General features: G+C 32.9%; 2 protein-coding genes across 2 annotated transcripts; both read right to left on the bottom strand.

Moving 5' to 3' along the window:
* Nucleotides 1–554: 554 nt before the first annotated feature.
* LOC107757745 (ubiquitin carboxyl-terminal hydrolase 3-like) lies at nt 555–16,036 on the bottom strand. Its single transcript, XM_016575312.1, has 15 exons — nt 15,592–16,036; nt 12,141–12,201; nt 11,385–11,528; nt 11,147–11,230; nt 10,958–11,039; nt 10,482–10,564; nt 8,482–8,596; nt 7,610–7,659; nt 5,869–6,015; nt 5,105–5,211; nt 4,947–5,027; nt 4,514–4,632; nt 4,312–4,425; nt 1,755–1,822; nt 555–1,517 (listed from the first exon to the last, which is right to left on the bottom strand). Exons 1-15 carry the CDS (start codon nt 15,680–15,682, stop codon nt 1,352–1,354), a joined length of 1,512 nt encoding a protein of 503 aa, XP_016430798.1. The 5' UTR covers nt 15,683–16,036; the 3' UTR covers nt 555–1,351.
* An 846-nt stretch (nt 16,037–16,882) lies between these two features.
* Nucleotides 16,883–20,123, bottom strand: LOC107757752 (kunitz-type serine protease inhibitor bitisilin-3-like). Its single transcript, XM_016575319.1, has 6 exons — nt 20,017–20,123; nt 17,796–18,003; nt 17,526–17,692; nt 17,393–17,437; nt 17,227–17,305; nt 16,883–17,130 (listed from the first exon to the last, which is right to left on the bottom strand). Exons 1-6 carry the CDS (start codon nt 20,105–20,107, stop codon nt 17,001–17,003), a joined length of 720 nt encoding a protein of 239 aa, XP_016430805.1. The 5' UTR covers nt 20,108–20,123; the 3' UTR covers nt 16,883–17,000.
* Between the last annotated feature and the right edge of the window lie 1,061 nt (nt 20,124–21,184).

Raw genomic sequence — 21,184 nt, 5'->3', positions numbered from 1 at the left:
GGGCACAGCTAGTCTCAGCCTCAGACGGCACACCCACGGACCATCTGATGCATATTTGCGCGCACACACACACACACAAATGGCATGCACTTTCTCTATTTGGCAAGCTATAATCTGATTGGCTCATTTTGCACAACTTTTGGATACAAAATCAAGTTTAAAAGGTACAAGGTTGCAAGAATTAACAATTGTGAGGAAGAAGGAATCGCTGGATTTCAGCGTTCCCTGGTGCTAACTGTTCCATAAAAATAAAATAACCAATGGTTGGTCCTTTTAAATGTCAGCCAGAACCAGAGATATTAACAAACTAAAACCATGGAAAAAAAAAACTTGTTACTTGAAATAAAATGTAACTGACATGAAACTTTTAAACTTATTTTAATATTTAATTCAGCTATTTGCCCATGCAACATTTCTCATTTAACTTAATGCACTAAAATAACTAAAAACAAAAATAATAATAAAATAATAAAAATAAAAACAAAAAAATTACAAACAAAATAATTCAACAAATATTCATAAGAACTACACTTACTAAAATAACACTGGTCAGAACTTGTGAAGTGAGGTCTTGGCCAACATAAGCTGCAAAATGGACCAGTAAATACAATAATTTATTGCATACGTTTTAATTTTGAGAATAATATAATAAACGCGCAAACCAACTTTTGCACAATCTGCATCCCTTTAATTCTAAAAGGACAGAAAGTGTACATCTGGTCAAACACTTTCAAGCGTAAAGGAAACAAGACACGTGAGCTACTGGACCCTTCAAAAGTCATTTTCACATTAGTGAGGTGATCGCAGTCAACTACTGCTTTGTGATACAGACGACATCTTGTTTTGTCACGTAAAATCAAACATTTCAAGTTTTAGTTCGGAAACGCCTCCACATCAACCTAGATCAATGAACCGCAGGCTCAGGAGACGAGAATGCATTTCCGAGCCGAACAGAAAGGGTTTTTCCTGGAGCAGCGAGCAGATCATTGGCGTGAGTAGGAGTCGTCAGAAACGTGACAGCTGTCATCATTTCAGACGACGGAAAAACACTCAGTGAGGAGAGGAAAAAAATCAATTGTAAAGCATTTTGTTTCTACAGTCAATTTGAGTTCATTCGGCAGACAAAAATCCCCTGAAGAATTGCCTTTGGAATCTCATTTCACACTGGTGGCGGATGAAGACAAAAAACTGGGACAGTCTATTAAACGAAAAGTCATCAAGTCGAAACGCAAGCAGCAATTCGGTTTGTATTGAGGTTCTGTGACACAAAAAAATCAGAACTGGGTAGCATAAGACAAGAGACAGATGACGGCACACATATGAAGGTCCGATAACTGATCTGGAGGAAGTCTTAAAGCTTGGCTGGACTCTCTTGATCCGTGTGCTCTGTGTAGAACAGAATGTAGGCCTTGGCTTTCAGCACAGCCTCCTCACTGACCAGAGTGACCGTGCTGTCGTTGAAGTGGTACCATCGGCCCTCGTGAAGCCCGTATGCCGTGTAATGTCCTGAGCCGATGCTGTGGGAGAGGATAGTGATCTGATTATCTGTACAGAGTGTGAATTGGTTAAACCGGAAAGATCATCAGAGCTACTGATATAACATCGCCCCCTAGTGGAGGACAAAGAAACCCAACTTCAGGCTGCTGCAGTGAATGAGATGTGTGCTACAAATGAAACATTTCTCTATTACAGTTGTGGGAAGTGAGAAACAGTGTTATACTGTTATTAACAGAAGGAGGCCAGCGTTTACTTACCCAGATCCATGATGCACCACTACTGCAGCAAGATCATACAGGCATCTCTCTGGCAAGCTGTTTTCAGGCTGAGCAGAATTACATAATTGTTATGAAATCAATATTACATAAAACAAGATAACATATAATATAACTAAAAATTATATTTATATAATATTGTAATATTTGTTTTAATCATATGCTTTATATAAACCAAAGACTTAAACTACTTCAGTCTGTGTGCATTGAATTTATTTAATACACAAGTTTCACAATTTGAGTTGAATTACTGAAATAAATGAACTTTTCCACGACATTCTAATTTATTGAAATGCACCTGTAATTACTAGGGCTGTCAGTTTAAAGCGCTTAATTAATGAATTGTGAAAAAATAACGCGATAAAAATATTTTAACGCAGTTAACGCACTGACCTGTACATCATCTTACAGTACATACAGTTGACTGTTGACAAATACGATGCAGGGCAACAACTCCATAAATGCAGTTATGCCCTAAAATTCAAAATATTGGTGCAAAAAATGCCCCTGTATGAGTTTTAGTCTCATATTTATATCATACGATATCACACGAGGAGCAGTATCCCTGCTGATTTCCCCGAGTGCTGATTTTGTCCCGAATATCATGAGTTTAAATGTGATTTTATACAACAGTAAATAAAATGTTGATAGTGTGTTATATTTTAAACACAACAATATTATGTGTTTTTGCTCAATTTTGCAGAGAACATATTACCTTAAAGCTATTGCAGAATTGTTGCGCGTCTCCGAGTAACACAGCGGGGTTTCGTTTCTGAATGAATCCGCATTTTGAACGAATCGTGTGAACCAATGATTCAAAGCCTCATTCATAGAGAGCCATTTACTTCATTCCTGAATGAATCAGCCGTTTGAACAAATCGAATGAAGACATTTACCGCCACCTGCTGGCAGATTTAGTTTCTTATTTAGAGTATTGTTTCATAAAATAATAATAATAATAGCATTAAAGGGATAGGCCTAGTTCACACCCAAAAAATTTAATTCTGTCATAATTTACTCACCCTCATGTCGTTTCAAACACTTCTTTTGTGGAACATAAAAGAAGGTATTTTGAAGACTGGTAACAAAGCTGTTTTAGTTAATGACTTTCATTGTATGAACAAAAAATACGGAGTTGTTTCTCAAATTATCTTTTTTTATATTCCATAGTTTATGTTAGGCCGTTGTAGCTTAAATGTTTGTGTGTAATACATTTTATGTTGAATCAAATAAAATGTTTCTTTCTAAAGCTACAATTTGTAATGTCTACTTGATACTTTCTCATTTAACACAAAATAGCTTTAAATAATCTTTTGTGGGTATTTTCAAAGTCAAATTTATTTTGCGATTAATTAGATTAATTAATCGACACATCATGTAATTAATTAGATACAAAATTTTAATCAACTGACAGCCCCAATAATTACCTAATATTTACATTAAATGATACAATTATGAATACAATTTTGTGATAGTTATTAAAATAATTACTATATTGAAGAAAATAACTTATTATATTATTATATATTGTATTTAATTATACTTTATATATTATACTTTATTATATTATAGTACATATATTTGTAATTTATTTAAATATAACTATCATTAATATTTAAGAGTTTCTGCAATTTATTAATTTATTTTATATATGTGTAATTATATTTTATTTAATATTATTTAAGTGACAAACACATATTACATTATTTCTGTATTATTACTTAATATTATCTTTAAAAATAAAACTATTATTAAATATTAAATTAATACGTAGTTGTTCAATTAATAGTAATATTTCACTACTTTATATAAAATAATAAAAATGTACAGCTATTTATTTAAATATAAAAAAAATTATTTTATATTTTATATTATATAAAATTATTATATTTAATTTAATATTAATTAAAAAATTATATATAAATAAAACACACATTACATTATTACCTTGCTATTATTTAATATATATTGTATTTAATTATACTTTATATATTATACTTTATTATATTATAGTACATATATTTGTAATTTATTTAAATATAACTATCATTAATATTTAAGAGTTTCTGCAATTTATTAATTTATTTTATATATGTGTAATTATATTTTATTTAATATTATTTAAGTGACAAACACATATTACATTATTTCTGTATTATTACTTAATATTATCTTTAAAAATAAAACTATTATTAAATATTAAATTAATACGTAGTTGTTCAATTAATAGTAATATTTCACTACTTTATATAAAATAATAAAAATGTACAGCTATTTATTTAAATATAAAAAAAATTATTTTATATTTTATATTATATAAAATTATTATATTTATATTATTTAATATTATCTTTAAAAATAAATTATTAAATATTAAATTAGTATATAGTTATTTAATTAACAGTAATATTAATATTATTTTAAATCTTTTTATATAAAATAATTAAATATTATAGTTATTTATTTAAGTATTAAAAACTAATTAAATAACATACAACTTATTACAAAACTACAATTAAAAAACAAATGGTTCACTCACCTCTAGCAAGTAGCTTTTCATGTCAAGGCCACGCTTTGGAAACTCTACATAGGTGTCAATCTTATTCCTCAGAAACGCTGTCCAGTGAAACCTCTTCAGATGCAAACAAAGCACCTACACACAGATTAGACATTGTATAACCATTACAAATGACATAAAACACCATTTATTTAAAAATCTGATATTTCTACACTTCCGTCACCTTGGGAAGTTTCTGGATCCAGAATTTCTTGGTGGACTTTTGTCGCTTTTTGCACTTGTGACACATGTAGAGCTCCGTTTCATCCAGTTCCTCGAGGTCTGTGAAACTCCAAAGGCAATCTGAGAGACAGTACATACTGACTTAAGGTACTAGCACACGGAGTCCGAAATTTTCGTATGCATTTTTTTTCGTATTCGTCATCCTTTCCTATCAAAATGCTTGCTACGGATGCAAAAACGCAGAAAATCGAACCTGATCCAAATTTTTTTACGACGGACAAAAGTTTCGGAGGCAGCGTGTAAACGTGATTGACAACGTGAGGTCGTATTTCTTTTTTAACGTGCGAATATTTCGGACTCGGTATGCAATGACCTTAAGTCAACAAAATCAACCAAAATGCAGCCATGTAATAGTATCTAATAACATCTCTTACCATTTAAAGTGCATGTCGGCCTCGGCTCTTGGTCTTTTATGGTCTTGATTCGAAATTGGCTGGGAATGTCCAATGAGAGATCTGGAGGAGAGTGAGATTTAGCGTAACCATAGCGACAGAGGCCTTCAAAGCTTTTATAGACCGAATTGTCGGCTCACCTAGGAATGGATCAAATTTTCGAGACTCGGTGCCACATATCAAGCAGTACACCTCGTTCTGCAGGACGCCACCAAACACGGATGTAACGATAGTGGAGGTCCCATTTCTAAAAAAAAACAAAAAAAAACAAACCCGCTCTACATTATTAAATAAACCCACACAAGTCCCATCCCGAGAGCGTTTGACGGAATCAGGACTTAGTGAAAGCACATCTAGTCCGTCTATTCGCAGCAGGATTAACCTGCCATTTTGTTCAGCACAATCCACTGAGCACGCCACAACACTGCACTTCCTTTTCAATAACCCTGGCAAATCCACTCAGGTCACCCTCGCAGCTCTTGGCCGAGGGCTTCCTCACTTGTCTGCAGCTATTAATACAAACACAACAGGGTGGCTCTGGCTCTAGCAGCAGGCAAATGTGGGAACAGCCGTGTCTGTGTACGAAAAAGACTTCCCTCTGCGTGGCGTAAAGAGTTATCTTTATCACGGCTGCCCACGTACTCGTTAAACTAGCAGGGAAGATATGGAACGAGGGGCAGCCTGCTGAGATAGACCTACCTCGAATTAGAAATTTGCCCCCAACCATCTGTGTAGTTCACTGAAGACAAGTGTGCTTTTTTTTTTTCATATTAAAATATTGTGGCACCTGGTTTGTGTTTGAAGGGTTGCTTGCTCATCGAGTGGTGTAAGTTTTGGAAAGGATGACCTGTTTGTTCAAACAAAGGTTGATTGAGGGGTACAAATGCTGATTATATGTTCGTACATGCAGCATTTGCTCTCGGAGGTGTGTTTGGCTTGGTCCAGGGACAGGGTGGGACTGGGCGACCCGTTCTTGCTCCCCTGCATCTCTCGGTGGAGATGATCCAGAAGGTAACGCAGGAACTCGTGAGCATCCTGTTGCTGGTAACCCCTGCAAAATACACCAGACAAGTCAAAATGTACTTCTTAAAGAGATTGCTGGTATTATTTTGAATGATTTGTCAGCAAGTTACTTTAAAGAAAAAAATGGTTTGATTGATCGATCTATTGTTTGATATCTAAATTGTTTGATCTGTCTATCTACACTATATGAACAAAAGTATTGGGACACCCCCTTCTTTAGAACAGAAAAAGGCACTTCCAAAACTGTGGCAACAAAGATGGAAATATAATTCATGTATTTAAAAATTGTATTTCCATCTCTGTTGCAACTGTTTTGGAAGTGTCTAAAATGACTGTACCCGTATGTACAAGTCATTGTTGTTTGGTGATGAGTTTTTGGCTCAAGGTCTGCATTTAATGTCACACCAGAGGTGTTCAGCTGGGATTAGGACTTGGCTTTCTGCAGACCAGTCAAGTTCTTCCACACTGACTGAATCAATCATTTCTTTTTGAACCTTGCCTTATACACAGAGGCATTGTCATATTAGAATAGAAAAGGGTCCTGTACAAACTGTTGCTATAAAATTAGAAATACAATTCCCTAGAATATCATTCTGTGCTTAAACATTAAGATTTGTACTCATGGAAATTACAAAAGTAGTCAAACCTGTTCATTAGAAGGGGGTGTCCCAATACTTTTGGCAATATAGTCTGTCTATCTATCTATCTATCTATCTATGTTTTAACACCATATCAGCAACAATGTCTATATTCGCGGCAACATTATCAGTATAATTTCCAATCAAGTACTAAATTTTACACTTTACATCGCATTTTTTACGGTTTAATATTATGCAATATTATTACTGATAATACTATAGTAGTCAAATTTAAACATTTGACTTTTAATATTGTAATATTAAATACATTTAGTACACAAAACAGAGCAAAAATTGGTCATTGACCAATATATATTGCTAAGGCTGATATATCTGCAAATTTTTGGCATTTTTAAATTATCGATACATTTGCCCAATTAGTTTTGTCTTTTTTAGATAATAAGTGTTGGAAGCTGGGAAAAAGCGCTGATAAACTGGTCCTTATTTGAGAAAATATGATTCTCAGTGTGCACAAACTTTTATTTATTATTATTATTTATTATGATTATTGAGTGCACTGTTGCACTTTTTATTTTCATGTGTTTTTTTATGTGTGAAAAATACTAAAATAAGATTACAAAATCAGGAAGCTCCTACCTAAAGTATAAATCTGTTTATTTTCGTTTTTTTTTTTTTTATCAAGGTCAAATTTCTTCTTCATTAATTTTCTAATTAATAATTAATAATATTTACTTGGGTAAAGTGTTGTATGCATGTGTACTTAGATGTAAACACATGCATATCTATCTATCTATCTATCTATATGGCCATCAGCCATTCATCTATAATAAAAAAAAAATCCATATCGGCCAACCAATGTCTAATAAAAATGGACAAAATAGACAAAATATTTTTCTAAGTGCTTGAATAATGAAACAAATTCAACTGAATTTTGGTGAAATTTGTGGTATATTTTATAAAAGCTCAGGATGACAAATCCTGGAATAACTGCAACACATTATTTAACTGTGATTTTTATGATACCTGAAACTTGGCATGATTTTCCAGATGACAAAACTTCTCTGGCGCTGCCCCTGGTACATCGATGTATTTTTGAAAAGCCAAAATTAAGTTTGTCCAACTCTAAACCCAGTCCCCAAGTAAATTAGGTTATTAAATAAAAAACTAGCAAAACGAGTTGCGTGGTGTCCCCACCACTTTTCAAAGCAAAGTTACGCCACTGCAAATAACACAATGTAACTCATCCTATAATTTTGTGTTTAGGATAACAAAATAAATAGGCTTCCCTCATCCTCAAAATCCATAAACAAGCTACAAAACAAGGTAACAACAACAACAAATAGACTCAGACTATTAAATATGGGTTGTAGTAAGGATAAACATGGATTGAGTCAACGGTCAACCATAGTGTGTTTTGTGAGCTGAATTTTGGGCCAGAGAAAACTAGAAACCATAAAATTCAACATTAAAAAAATCCCTTTTAAGACTTTATCATGCTAATAATTTACCAAATAATTACATAACTCAAATAAAAAAAGTTAATTAAAAATGTAATTTAAAGTTAATAAAAAGTATAAGTATATTTTCAAATATTTTTTAATTAAAAATACATCTAAAATATCACAATTTCACATTTTATATATATTTTTTTAGATTTTATATAATTTGTTATATGTTATTAATTTATAATTAAAAAAAAAAATCATTTTCACAGTAGATGTTTGTCAAGGCATAATAACTCTTCAAGGAACAAAAACTATAACCATTCCATAAATATTTAGAATAGTATGGTATTGTATATGATATATTGTAAGGGCTTACATTATGAAAAGTATGTTCTGACTATTTCTTTAAAAATAAAGGACAGCATTTGAATTTCAGTGGAGAGGACCTTACACACTGCTGTCCCCCTGACTTCTGGTGTGGTACATTCTCCTTCCTGCCGTTTTTCCGCTTCGTAAGGCCACCGAGGGCAGCTCCTTAAAATAACAGCTGAACACCTGGATGTTACTGGAGACGGGAAACAAAAACCAGTGTTTAACCAAACAGAGATGTCTTAAACATGACTCAAGATCCTTCTGAGTTACGACCGTTTGGTATATCTTTCCAAATGCAAATTAAACATCGACAGTATGCCAGAATACTATGGTAACCTTGCCAAGGCTTCCTTTTCCATGGATCATGGCCAGCAGAAGTGCACAAATGGAAATGTTTTTTTTCAGGTAGGGTTAGTGTTTTATCCAGGCCTTAAAAAAACGATAACGGCTCAGCAACAAAAGACAAATGAAAGATTAAAAATAATTAAAATTGTAATTAAAATTATAGTGCAGTTTGATGACAAACTTTGATGTTGACTTGTCAAAGCCTTGTCTGAATAACTTTTTAAATAACTTAGAAAATCTTAAAGTTTGAAGGATTTTAGTAGTCAGAGAAAGTCAATAAAATGTTGCAAACACTTTTTAGCATCTTGCTAGCATGATTTAATATGTTACTAACGTGTTTCTAACATGAATTTACATACTGCTAGCATGGTTTAGTATGTTGGTAACATTTCTAGATTGATTAACGTGTTGCTATCATGTTTATAGCCTTTTTAACATGTTGCTAGAACGATTTAGCATTTTGTTAACAACATACTAATATGCTAACGTTTTAACGTTGCTAACGTGATTTAACATTACTATAATGTTTAAGAATGTTGATAGCATGATTTAGCACATTGCTAACATGTTACTAGCATGATTTCCCACATTGCTAGCATGATTTAGCATTTTGTTAACATACTAATGATTTAGCACATTGCTAACGTTTTAACATGTTGCTAATAAGATTAACACATTACTAGAATATTTAAGAATGTTGTTACTAGCATGATTTACCACATTGCTAGCATGATTTAGCTCATTGTTAACATGTTACAAGCATATTAAATCATTGTGTACAAAACTAATTAAAAAGCAATACATTGTTAATGACTTAATACACTGCTAGAATGTATGTACATGATTTAGCACACTGCTAACATGTTTATCGTGTTGATATCATTATTTTTCTTTGCTAGCATGTTTCTAGCATTATTTACAACATTGCTAGTATGTTTTAACATGGTGCTAGCATGATTTAATGCATTGCTAGGCTTAATACACTGCTAGAATGTATGTACATGATTTAGCACACTGCTAACATGTTTATCGTGTTGATATCATTATCTTTGCTAGCATGTTTCTAGCATTATTTACAACATTGCTAGTATGTTTTAACATGGTGCTAGCATGATTTAATGCATTGCTAGCATATTCTAACATGAATTAGCAATAGCATGATTTAGCACAAGAAACATTTCTTACTATTACTTTTGCTATTACAGTTGTGCTACTGTTATATTTTGGTGGAAACGGTACATTTTGTTCAGGTTCATTGATAAAAAAAATAAAGTTCAGAATGACAGCATTTGTTTGAAATAGATTTTTTGTAGATGTAAAATCAATTTAATTCATCCTTGCTAAATAAATGTATTATTTTGTTTAATCCTACTGCTGACAAACGTTTGAACGGTAGTGTAACTGAATGTTTGCCTCAGTAGTTCGTGATAATGCAGGGTGAACGGTTTATGTGATATTTGGCACGAGTCGCTTGCTGCGGTTTAACCATCAGCCTGGCCAGCGTAAGGTTGGCTGCGGTGAGCAGGCAGACGGCCTAATCCGTCCCCTGGCTCCCCACCAAGCTCTCCTCCAGCCAGCTCACAGGCCACAGGCACCGTTACCTGCCAGTACATACTAGATGCTCCAGCAGAGCGCAGGGAGGCTTTGAGGCTCCACCAGCCGGGCCACCCACACCCTGCCAGGCTACGCATCGCCGGCTGCCCTTGGCTCGGGGTCGTGAGGGCTGCTCTTACCTCAGGGACTGGAGAATGGCGTTCATGAAGCAGGTGTTGCCCAGGTTTCGGAGGCCCGTGGCACACTGTGCTATGGTGCTGTCCTGTGTGGTGACATTAAAGAAAATTATGGATCCAGAACACATCTGACAAATGATGCATACAAAATTTAATCGCATTCGATTTTTTGCACAGCCCTAATTACAAAATTAAAAATTAAAAAAATATATATATACGTTTATATAAAATAATTATTTACAAATTAATAAACAAGTAAAACCTGCAGTTTTTCTTGGGCTTAATGACAACGTGACAGCAATTTTAAGAATTATGAAACCTGAGTCATCTGCACTGCACGGGGAAGTTTTTACCTTCCAGTAATTATTAACAATTAAATATGTGGTGAGATATGTGGATGGACACATCAAGTTCTTCAGAACCATATCTTAGCACACCAGGGTCTTTTACACACTCATCTAAAATCCAATTAAACTCACGCTGTCTTTCTTCAGCTTGCTGTCAGGAGAGGAACTGTCTGACAGTTTTCTCTTCCTCTGTCTGTCAGTATTAGACACAGAGCTGAAAAAAAGAGAATAAATCAGTTCAAAAACAATAATATAATCCATGCATTTAAGTGATGATGATTGATAAATGGATAGATACACATCGACAAATACCAGACGTACTTTTCCAAACTCTGCAGATGTTCTCTGACCCTCTGCACATGCCCTAGTTTTGTGTCGTTCACCACAAATTCATCACATCTGTAACTACAGGAAAGAAAATGGCATGAAGGTAAAAAAAAAAAAACACATAACACTGTTCACTGAAAAATACTGTATGTACTGTCCCTTTAAGACACTCTCATCTTACTACTGTCCATTTAAAAATATTTCTGGAAAGAAAAATAGGGAAGAAACTAACCAGAACGTGCTATAACTGTTACAGTCCATACACACAGAGTGCTGCTGACTCTTCTCACTCGACTTTTCTCGCTCTGGCTTCCTTTGACCGCCTCCTGGTGCCTGAATCTCCTCGAAATGCTTTTTTGCATGGCCGTTTACATACCTGCCACAGGAAACAGATGCAAGGTAATTTTAATGTGTGAAATTTAATATTTTAATAATTAGAATGTAATTAATTTTAATTCACTTTTATCTACTAAAACAATTTTAATATTTTGTACATTTTAATATTTTAATACAGCTTAAACATAATTCTAAACAATCTTGCAATGTATCCACCTAGAAAAAATTAGACATTCCTCCAAAGGATCACTGAGGGCCTTTTACAAAATGTGGAGCCCTATATTATGTACTATTGAGAACCTTACTGTGACATCTGGACCTTCTGACTAGACCCTTATGGGGGGTTCATTTGATTAGACTTTATTGTATTGTCTGTTGCTTTTTGATATCCTTTTTTTTGTTGTTTGTGTTTTTGTTATTTCGGTGGCCCTTGGGTTTTGTTTCTTGTTTTTCTTCTGATCAGACACCTTATCTCATTTTGTAACAGATGTAATACCTTTTTATATGTGTGCAAAAATTCAATTAAAAAATAAAAAATAAATAAAATAAATAAACAATCAAGGAACTATGAATTTACATGTAATATTTACTGTAAGTCATATATAAAGAAACAAAACCACATAGACTAAAAAATATCAATTTAAGCACTCACCTTCCACAATGCACGTTCAAACACGTCAGGCAAACCCACGGGCTTTTGTTTGACCGGCAAACTACAAAATATAAAAATATACAGCATATGAGTAACATCCATGATATGATTTGGCATTTTACAAATGTATAAAACAAGATCATTTTAATTAATTATTTTTCCTACACATGTAAATTAGTCAGCTTCTCTTGGGTTTAAAAATGGATAGATAGATAGATAGATAGATAGATAGATAAAATGTAAGTAATTTATAATATACATAAGGAAAATATAATGGATAATAAAACAAAAAAGACAATATATAAATATATATTTATTTATTTTTTATTTTAATTTCAAAGCATTTTAAAACTGTATGCTAAGCCTACATTTGAAATAATAAAATAAGTAAATTATTCAGGCTGGGCTTAAAATGTTACAATAGGCTACAACATGTATTATGTAGTATTATATTTGTGCATTTTTTATTGATTATTTTGCCTACACTTGTAAAATTGGCAGCTTCTCTTGGGCTTAAAATGCTTGAAATAAGTATTATATAACATACATATAATAAAATATAAAAAAAAGTATAAGCATATTTTTCAAGCTCTATTCTAGACCCACACAAGTAATATTGGGATTAAAAAATAATAATAAAAATATTTTTTATTAAAAATAAATAAATAAATATTTTACACCATATATTTTTCTTTATAACATTTATATCATGTCTTAAATCATTTTTAAATAATTTTTTTTTTCTTATAATTTTACAAACATAATTTTGTATTTTACAGATGTATGAAACCAGACCCACATACTCAAGACATGAAACCTAGTGTATAATAAAGACCTCTGTAATGTGCAGAGATAAGGTGGCATGTTAACCTCGTGCAAATGTAATCTCTGGCTGTGGCCTGCTGGGAGAGAGCGCTTTGTTCTAATTGCCTTGATCACCTTCCCTCTGAGCGCACAACAAGCATCTGAATTAGCTGTTGCTAAGGAACGGTCGATTCTCGTGAATGCTGGTCTGTGCACGACCCAACAAATGTGGAAAAAGTCAATAGACCCCGTCCGTCTCCTCGTACCTGCTGACCGCCTGTGTCCTGATTAAGAAAGCGCCAATGCTGTGCTATTGTAACATGCTTTATATAATGCGCTTCACACAAAAGAAGCGACGTTCTAACAAAACCACGCTGTTATTAGGAACAAAGTCACCTAAACAGGTATGTCGTGACTCGTGTACCATTTTCCCAAAGAATCTGCCATAAAGTGCAATGAAATTGAAGTCGTATTCATTTATATGATATTAAAGGTGGGTCATAGTTCTGTTTTACTAGTTCAGTCATTTAAGTAATTAATTTTTTTTAGCAGTACTAATGATTGACATGTTTCATAAGTGTGAAATGTGTTAAACAAGAGATATGGGGCATTTCTCATGTCCCGTGGGTGTGCTGAGGGGCCACTGTGCGTCACACCCTAAATGTTCATGGGTTTTCAGTGTAATCTAACATGTCAATTCATCTTCACTCTGGTCTGGTCAAAAATACACATATGAAATAATCATGGATGCATGATATGTTGGTAATGTTACTGGTATAAAAGTATAACTAGCATTTTTTTTTTTGTATTCATTTGATGTATGTCAGTTAGTATGAAAGCAATAAATATATATAACCTGTCGTCTGAAATAGTTTTTTAAATCATCAATGCCAATATCTACAGAGTGGAATGCCTGAAATATTTATGACATCAAATAAGATTTACACAAAATGGTTACATTTAAATAAACACTTATTTTACTAGTTGTTTATATTCACTATAAAATATATAAAAACAGGAAATATTTTATATTTACCAGAATTTATCAATTGCGAAAAATTCAAAATAGCCCAATTTTAGCCAAATACACTACCATTCAAAAATGTGGTGTCTGGAAGATATAATAAAAAAATAATAAATAAATAAATGTAATTTTATAAACAAACAAACAAATAAATACATTTATCCAGGTACGACGCACACAGTTGATCAAATGTGACAGCAAAGACATTTACAATGTTACAAAGGTTTATTTAAAAATAAAGAAAATACAGCATAAGAAACTCTTTTCAAAAACATTTTTAAAAAATTGTGTCGACCTCAAACTTTTGCGTGGTGGTAGGCTTATATATTTGTCTGCCACTATTTAGAGTTGTATGCATTTGTCATTTTTATTTAATCTCTTTATTTTTAAAATGTGTATAGGTAGTATTTATAAAGTTTTAGCTTTTAGTTTTGGATCTGTTTTAGTTGTTTTAATACTACAATTGATTGCTTCTATTGTCCTCATTTGGAAGTCGCTTTGGATAAAAGCGTCTGCTAAATGACTAAATAAAAAAAATAAAAAATATATATAAAAATAAAATCTGATGATATGCACCCCAATAAATAATATCTCTAATAAACCTACTTCCTTTATTTTTATTTGTAGATTAAATCTATGCATTTCAAGGAGATTCTGATGATAATACAAACAAACACTAGATCCTGCACTTCTTTCCACAAGTTTGTTGCCATGAGACCTAATGGTTTACTTTAAAGGTCTCTCCAACCTTTAATGGCTTCCTCGAATGTTCTCGGGAAATTTTTTTCCAGCAAACCGGCCCCTGTAAAAGCAGTACCACACTAAGCCAATAATTACCATCTACAATAGCTCACTTTTAAATTGCCACTCTTAATACTTTCCTATCTATAGTAAATGCCCAAATCCAAAAAGAAGGAAAGAAAACGTTTTCAGATCCTTTGTATTTTAGTGCTTTCATGCACATGTAAAGCCATGAATGTAATAGCATTACACTTATGTTGTAAAAACGTTTGCAGACATTATTTCTGGTTTATTTTGAGGTCTGCCCATCTAGATTGCTTTATATTGTCTGCATATGAAGATCAATATTAATCATTTACTGTAAATCGGCAGGTTTGTACCTTAAATGAACAGTTCGATATAAAGCAAATGACAAATTAGGACCAATCACAACAATATAAGATTAAATGCCACTACGAAAAAGAAAACCTCACTCAAGTTTCTCAAAGGGTGAAACACACTGGCGAAAGCGAAAGGGAAACTGTGACAATCGTTTAATATTATTTTAAAACAAAACATTTCCCTGAAATGTCTTCATAGAACAATAAGCTTTCCGCCTTTCACACTCAAATTAGCAAGTTTGACTGCTGTGTGAAGCTAAACTACTCGGTTTGTGGGTTTAATATTTAATAAAGCACAATTACTGAATATTATAATTCCACGGCATATTATATGTTTATATGTTCTTCAGTTTTATTAGTACAAAAACACAAAAGTCTCCAAGCGCGAGCTGCTGAGAGCAATGAGGCACTTAGCCGGTTGGGCTAGCTCGAGCTAGCTCTTACAGGAAACTGACTGAATTATTACTCGTTATTAATGAATTATGATTCGCTTGTAACTCACCAGAGCAGCACCATGAGGAAGGGGAACCGTTGGGGAACCGGGTCGGATCCACCGTCATACAGACACTGGAGCTGAGGTGAGGGCACTCCATGAGTCTGTGTGCTAGCTAAAGCACTAGCTAGCCCAGTCTGTCCTCTGCTGGGTGATTTCTGTAGTAGTTTAAACTCTAAAAGTGTGTGTTAATAGGCACAAAATGTGTTTTCGCTTTCCAGTTGGTGGATTCTTAAACGTTTAAATGCTGAGGAGTGATGTTGCTCTGTTAAGTGAAGTCAGTGTGTTGTTATGCTTTAAGAGAGCAGACATGCATGCACACACTAGGGTTGTCTCAAAACCTACTGAGAGCCCTACCTAGACAGAAAAATAGAGAGCGTACTAAACAGTCTTCACTCAGATCATTGTCTGTCTTGAGTTTGCTTTACTTTTCCTTTAATGGGATATTTACACAAGCGTGTGTATTAATCGATAAAAAGACATGATTCATTCAGAACGAGGGCGGCGAATAAACCTTGGTAGGCAGACCAGTGATAAATACTGAGAGAGAGGAAGTGGGAATATGAGCAAATGTTGATTTCTCAGGACGAGATTCGTCTTAGTGTAACTATTTTACAAGTCAATATTATATTGGAGGTGCTCTGAAACTTTATGATGCTGTGAATAAAACTATGGATAGCAATATAATAACATAACATGTTCTGTAAATGTTAACTTGTATGTATGTATTTATTTATTTAGTAGAAATAAATTGAATGATAAAAATACAAAATATAATAATTATTTATTAAGCTTATTTTTATTTAATTTTTCATTACTTGATTTTATTTCTGAAGTGAAACCCTAAAACTATGAGTGACTAACATCATAAATTGTTTTGCAAATGTTCACTTATTTTATGTTTATTATTGCAATTATTTATACATTTTATAGCGAAACAAAACTATGACAAGCAATATAATAACATTAATTCTGTTAATTGACTGTATATATATATATATAATTTTCACAGTTTTATGGTATTGTTTTATTTGAAACCCTCTGCTTTATCATCATGTACACATGTTGTCTCGCTATGAAATTATATGTATATAGTTACCTGGCCCATGATTCATTTTCCAAGCACCAACAGGTAAACTGTGCCACACTTCAACACTTCAAGGCATTTAAGACCATACAGACATTTCTACTTTATATGTTTATTGTGATATGACCAGTTTAGCTGACATATAAAACAATGCAAATTAGAAATGGACTTCCAAATATAGACACAAGTATAATGTACAAGTAAATAAGCAACAGGAATATTATGCATGTACCTTTTTATTACAGTCAAACATTTTTACCTGTACATCTTAAAAAAAAAAATGCAAACAATGATTGGCCAAAAGTTTCAATGTACATTTGTGGCTAAAAATTTAGGATTGGATTGAAGAGACTTCAAGAGTGTCTGGCTGTGCTTCTCCACCTCCCATCTCAATGGCCTGCTCTTTCAGCGGCTGCTCTGCAGACTTTCCATCCTTTTTCCCATGTTTCTTTGAGCTAGGCCTAGAAAATTCCATGTTAACATGTAACTACAAAAAAATTGCCAGTAAAAAACAATAAAGCCAAACACAAAAATATATATATACTGTAATGACATACTTTTTCTTGACAGCAAAGACAATCACCACAATGAGAATAACGGCACCAATAAGACCAAACACAACACCCAAGATAATTCCTGATGGGATAATAACACATTAATATAACTGAATAAAAAAATTCAAATGAGTTGAAAATTTAAGTTTACTATTTAAGTTTCACTTACCGACTGGTACATCTGATTCACCAGAATAGTCCTCAAGGCCTTCATCTATTCAAACAAATACACATTAACTTGCACTTTTGCATATACAGTATATACTGTATATCTCTGGGTAAAATCACTATTAGCCACATACCTGCTGCATTGTAACATGTGGCATTACACCAGCTCAGTGTGAGGAATCGGTTTCCATTTCCCACACAGCCGGTCCAGTAGAAAGACTTGCATGTGTGATGTTCAGGACTGTAGTAATACCGGAGATAGTGACCTACACATTCCCCTGGCTTTTTTGGAAGATAGCAATCTTAAGTCAAGCATTGTTTCTTGGGCGTAGTTTGGACAGGATTGAATTAACAAATGAATGAATCAGTCCATAATAATGTGCATTTCATATATAAAAGCAATTATGTTTTTACCGTCCTTAGGAAACAGTTCATCAGCTCTGTTTGAACAGTTTCTCATGCACTGCCTCTCTGTTATGAAACGGTTTGCATTTCCACCACTCCCAAAGTATCGGAATGGATAACAGTTGTCTTTTTCTGCATCGTAGTACATATAAGCCCTAACCTCGGACTCAGATCCTGTCCCTACATCTGCCGTTAGACTGCAGGCCGCTAGATTTTTGGGGAATAAAAGACAGAGAAAGTGATTTGTACTGCATTAGATCTGTGTCCAGGATTTAGAGAATCACAATTAAAAACAAAGACTAAAAAAAAAAAACCATCATTGCATTTGCTACATTATGCAACAATGATTGAAACAACCATGGAAATGGGAGTGATCTTTGTATCTTGAATGGTAATGTGTAACTAATCTGGCAAAGTCCACACCTAGTTTTTATGATGATTGTAAATATTGCAATTTTTTTACAGTATGTTAATGATTTCTAGGGTATTAGACCTGGGCAGCCAATGTGTCCTCCTAATTGTGTCCTATAAAAACTCAAGACAACGGTTTCATTTGTACCTGTTTGTACAGTTAAAAATATTCTCTTTGAATACATATGAAGTGGTAAATCCAAGTAAATTTGCAATTGTACTAAACAAACAGAAACATCAATTGCCTGATTCTCAGTAATAACATCAGTTGCAATGCCCAGTGTCATGAAAGGTGTAGACTCACTGGCCAATGTTGTAATGTTTTAGTTTTTATGAGTGAAATCTATCCAGACTCCATCCCAATCCATGTGTATTCTGGTTCTGTTAATTGTACATGCTGTTGTAGCTCCATTAACCTTTCTCCACTATTTCTTTCTCCACTTTTAATGTTACAGGTTTTACTTCCTGTAAATATTATGCAAATTCAGTTTCATTTAAAGTCTTATTTGTCATCACAATTTTGCAAAAATAGTTTTTTTTTCATACAACACTTTATATAGAGTCATAAAAAGGGTTGTATAAATACAACAGGGTTGTGCAAAATTCAGAATTTATAATTGGCTTTCTTGATTCATGAGTGTGAATCTGAATTAAATTGGCCACAGCCCACAGGAAGTTGACTTGGAATGACAGGAAGTGGAATTTACTGAATTACAATTCAAACTAATTCAAATGGAGTATTATTACACCCTAGTCCATAAAATATAAGTTAATTTATTAAATATAAAAATTGTTCAAGCAAGTACATCTTTCTATAGGCAACATTTTAAACAGATCTATACTTCTAGCTTTGTTTTTTAAATTAGTTTTTTTTTAACTATTAAAGGGGTCATATGATGTTGCTTAAAATAACATTATTTTGTGTATTTGGTGTAATGAAATGTGTTTATGCGGTTTAAGGTTTTCTGCTTTCTTAAAATATAAACTGCAATTCTACATTCAGTTTGCCTCCTCAAAATCAGGTGTGCACACACACACACACACACACACACACACATATAAATGCACATATATACATATATACACATACACATGCATATATATATCATATTTAACTAATTTCATCGCATAAAATATGGTTGTGTTTTGTGTGATTTGGTCATCAGTGTTGGGGCGAGTTACGTAATCAGATTACTTTTTTCAAGTAACTAGTAAAGTAACGCATTACTTTTTAATTTACAAGAGAACATCTGAGTTACTTTTTCAAATAAGTAACGCAAGTTACTTTTTTTTTCCAATTTATTGACGTAACTGTAGTTCAAAAATAAATATGGTGTCTTTTTTTATTGCTGAAGTGTGTTGAAATTTCTTCTTCTGCATTCTACTGTACGGACATAAATTTACTTTCTCTTCAACCTAAGGCTTATTCATTTCACTTTTGGTGTGAAAAGGCTATTATATTTGCCAAAAATATAACTTTTTTATTTTAAAAACAAACAAGTAAGCCCTGTCCAGATTTAAAATGTAACTCAAAAGTAGCGTAACGCATTATTTTCCATAAAAAGTAACTAAGTAACGTAATTAGTTACTTTTTTATGGAGTAACGCAATATTGTAATGCATTACTTTTAAAAGTAACTTTCCCCAACACTGTTGGTCATTTCTTTGACCTTGAGAATAGTATTTTCTAAATTCAACATTTAACAACATTAAGTAATGAGGTAAAAACAAAGACCAAACCAGACATAAACCCCTTTATCGCTCATAAAATAATTGAATATGTTGTTTTTTTTTTTTTTTTAAATCTTACCTGATTTTGTTGTTTGGGCCTGAATGTTGTGGTTTAGAGCAAAAATGAACAAAATTATGCCAAGTTCCCTCATAGTGAGCCACATAGTCATGTGAATGCTGGTGTAGATGAACGTTTGCAAATTATGATCAGAAAGGGGAGGATGATTTGCACTTTGTACTTTCTCAAGATAAGAGTAAAAAACTCTAAGGAGGGAACAACGGACTTCTGTTACTTCTGATTAATAGATTTGTTCCAAGACTGTTATAGAGCAGTAAAATTAATCTTTATTATTTTTCATTCTTTATTTAAAAGCAATAATTAATAAATGGCATTTAAACACTTTTAAAAAGCTGTGTGTTTGTAATCCATAATCCGTAATCACACTTCCTCCAGTAAAAATGTCCATCTCCTGTTGTCCTCCCACATCAAAATCCACCAACATATTTAAGGAATTTTTTATATAAAGTTTTCGATTGTAAACCATGCTTGATCTGTGCATATTTCTCTCCCGATTCAGACGAGATGACTTTTTCACTGAGAAAGCAATGATTAAATTTCTTAATGATGGATTTGTTTCTTACAAACGTGCAGCTTCTCACTTGACAATATGTTAATTGATGGACTGGAGTTGTGTGGATTACTTGTGGATTATTGTGATGTTTTTATCAGCTGTTTGGACTCTCATTCTGACGGCACCCATTCACTGCTGAGGATGCATTGTGATGTGATGCTAAATTTCTCCAGATCTGAAGATCTCTGAAGATCTGAGGGTGAGTACATCGGAGGGGGGAGGCAACTATTCCTTTATTATACATTTGTAGTAATAGTAATAACGGAGACAATGGGCCTCATTTATGAAATGACTACGATTGAATGGTTCTGAATACAGACTTAAGGTTGGTCTGTTTTTAAAAAAGACAATTTAGCAGATTATTACAGAAGTGAAATCATTTAGTAAAATGAAAGTATTAAAAAGGTATAGAAGTTTAAATTTACTGTAAAGAAAATGTACTATTTTTATTTTATATAAAATAAATATTTTAAAAAATAGTTAAATTACAAAATTGCTATAGAATTAAAGCCATATGTCTACATAAGTTGTGTTCCAAATTTGAAGTTGATATAAAAAAATTGAGGTTCATATGCAATTTTGTTTAGGCGTTATACCAAAAACAGCCACCAGGTG

This window comes from Sinocyclocheilus rhinocerous, unplaced genomic scaffold (genome assembly GCF_001515625.1).
Source record: "Sinocyclocheilus rhinocerous isolate Xijiao unplaced genomic scaffold, SAMN03320098_v1.1 scaffold204, whole genome shotgun sequence".
In the NCBI taxonomy this organism is placed as follows: Eukaryota; Metazoa; Chordata; class Actinopteri; order Cypriniformes; family Cyprinidae; genus Sinocyclocheilus; species Sinocyclocheilus rhinocerous.
Note: the sequence above shows the minus strand (reverse complement) of the source record. Positions and strands in the feature narration are given on the sequence as shown.

Excerpts from the sequence above, each read along its gene's own strand:
- LOC107757745 (XM_016575312.1), bottom strand. The coding sequence starts at position 15,682 with ATGGAGTGCCCTCACCTCAGCTCCAGTGTCTGTATGACGGTGGATCCG. Across the intron at positions 8,597-10,481 it reads GCCATTCTCCAGTCCCTGAG|TAACATCCAGGTGTTCAGCT; the intron begins GTAAGAGCAGCC and ends TCCCGTCTCCAG. Across the intron at positions 1,518-1,754 it reads GTGGTGCATCATGGATCTGG|CATCGGCTCAGGACATTACA; the intron begins GTAAGTAAACGC and ends CCTCTCCCACAG.
- LOC107757752 (XM_016575319.1), bottom strand. The coding sequence starts at position 20,107 with ATGACTATGTGGCTCACTATGAGGGAACTTGGCATAATTTTGTTCATT. Across the intron at positions 18,004-20,016 it reads GGCCCAAACAACAAAATCAG|CGGCCTGCAGTCTAACGGCA; the intron begins GTAAGATTTAAA and ends CCAAAAATCTAG. Across the intron at positions 17,131-17,226 it reads GTCTTTGCTGTCAAGAAAAA|GCCTAGCTCAAAGAAACATG; the intron begins GTATGTCATTAC and ends GGAATTTTCTAG.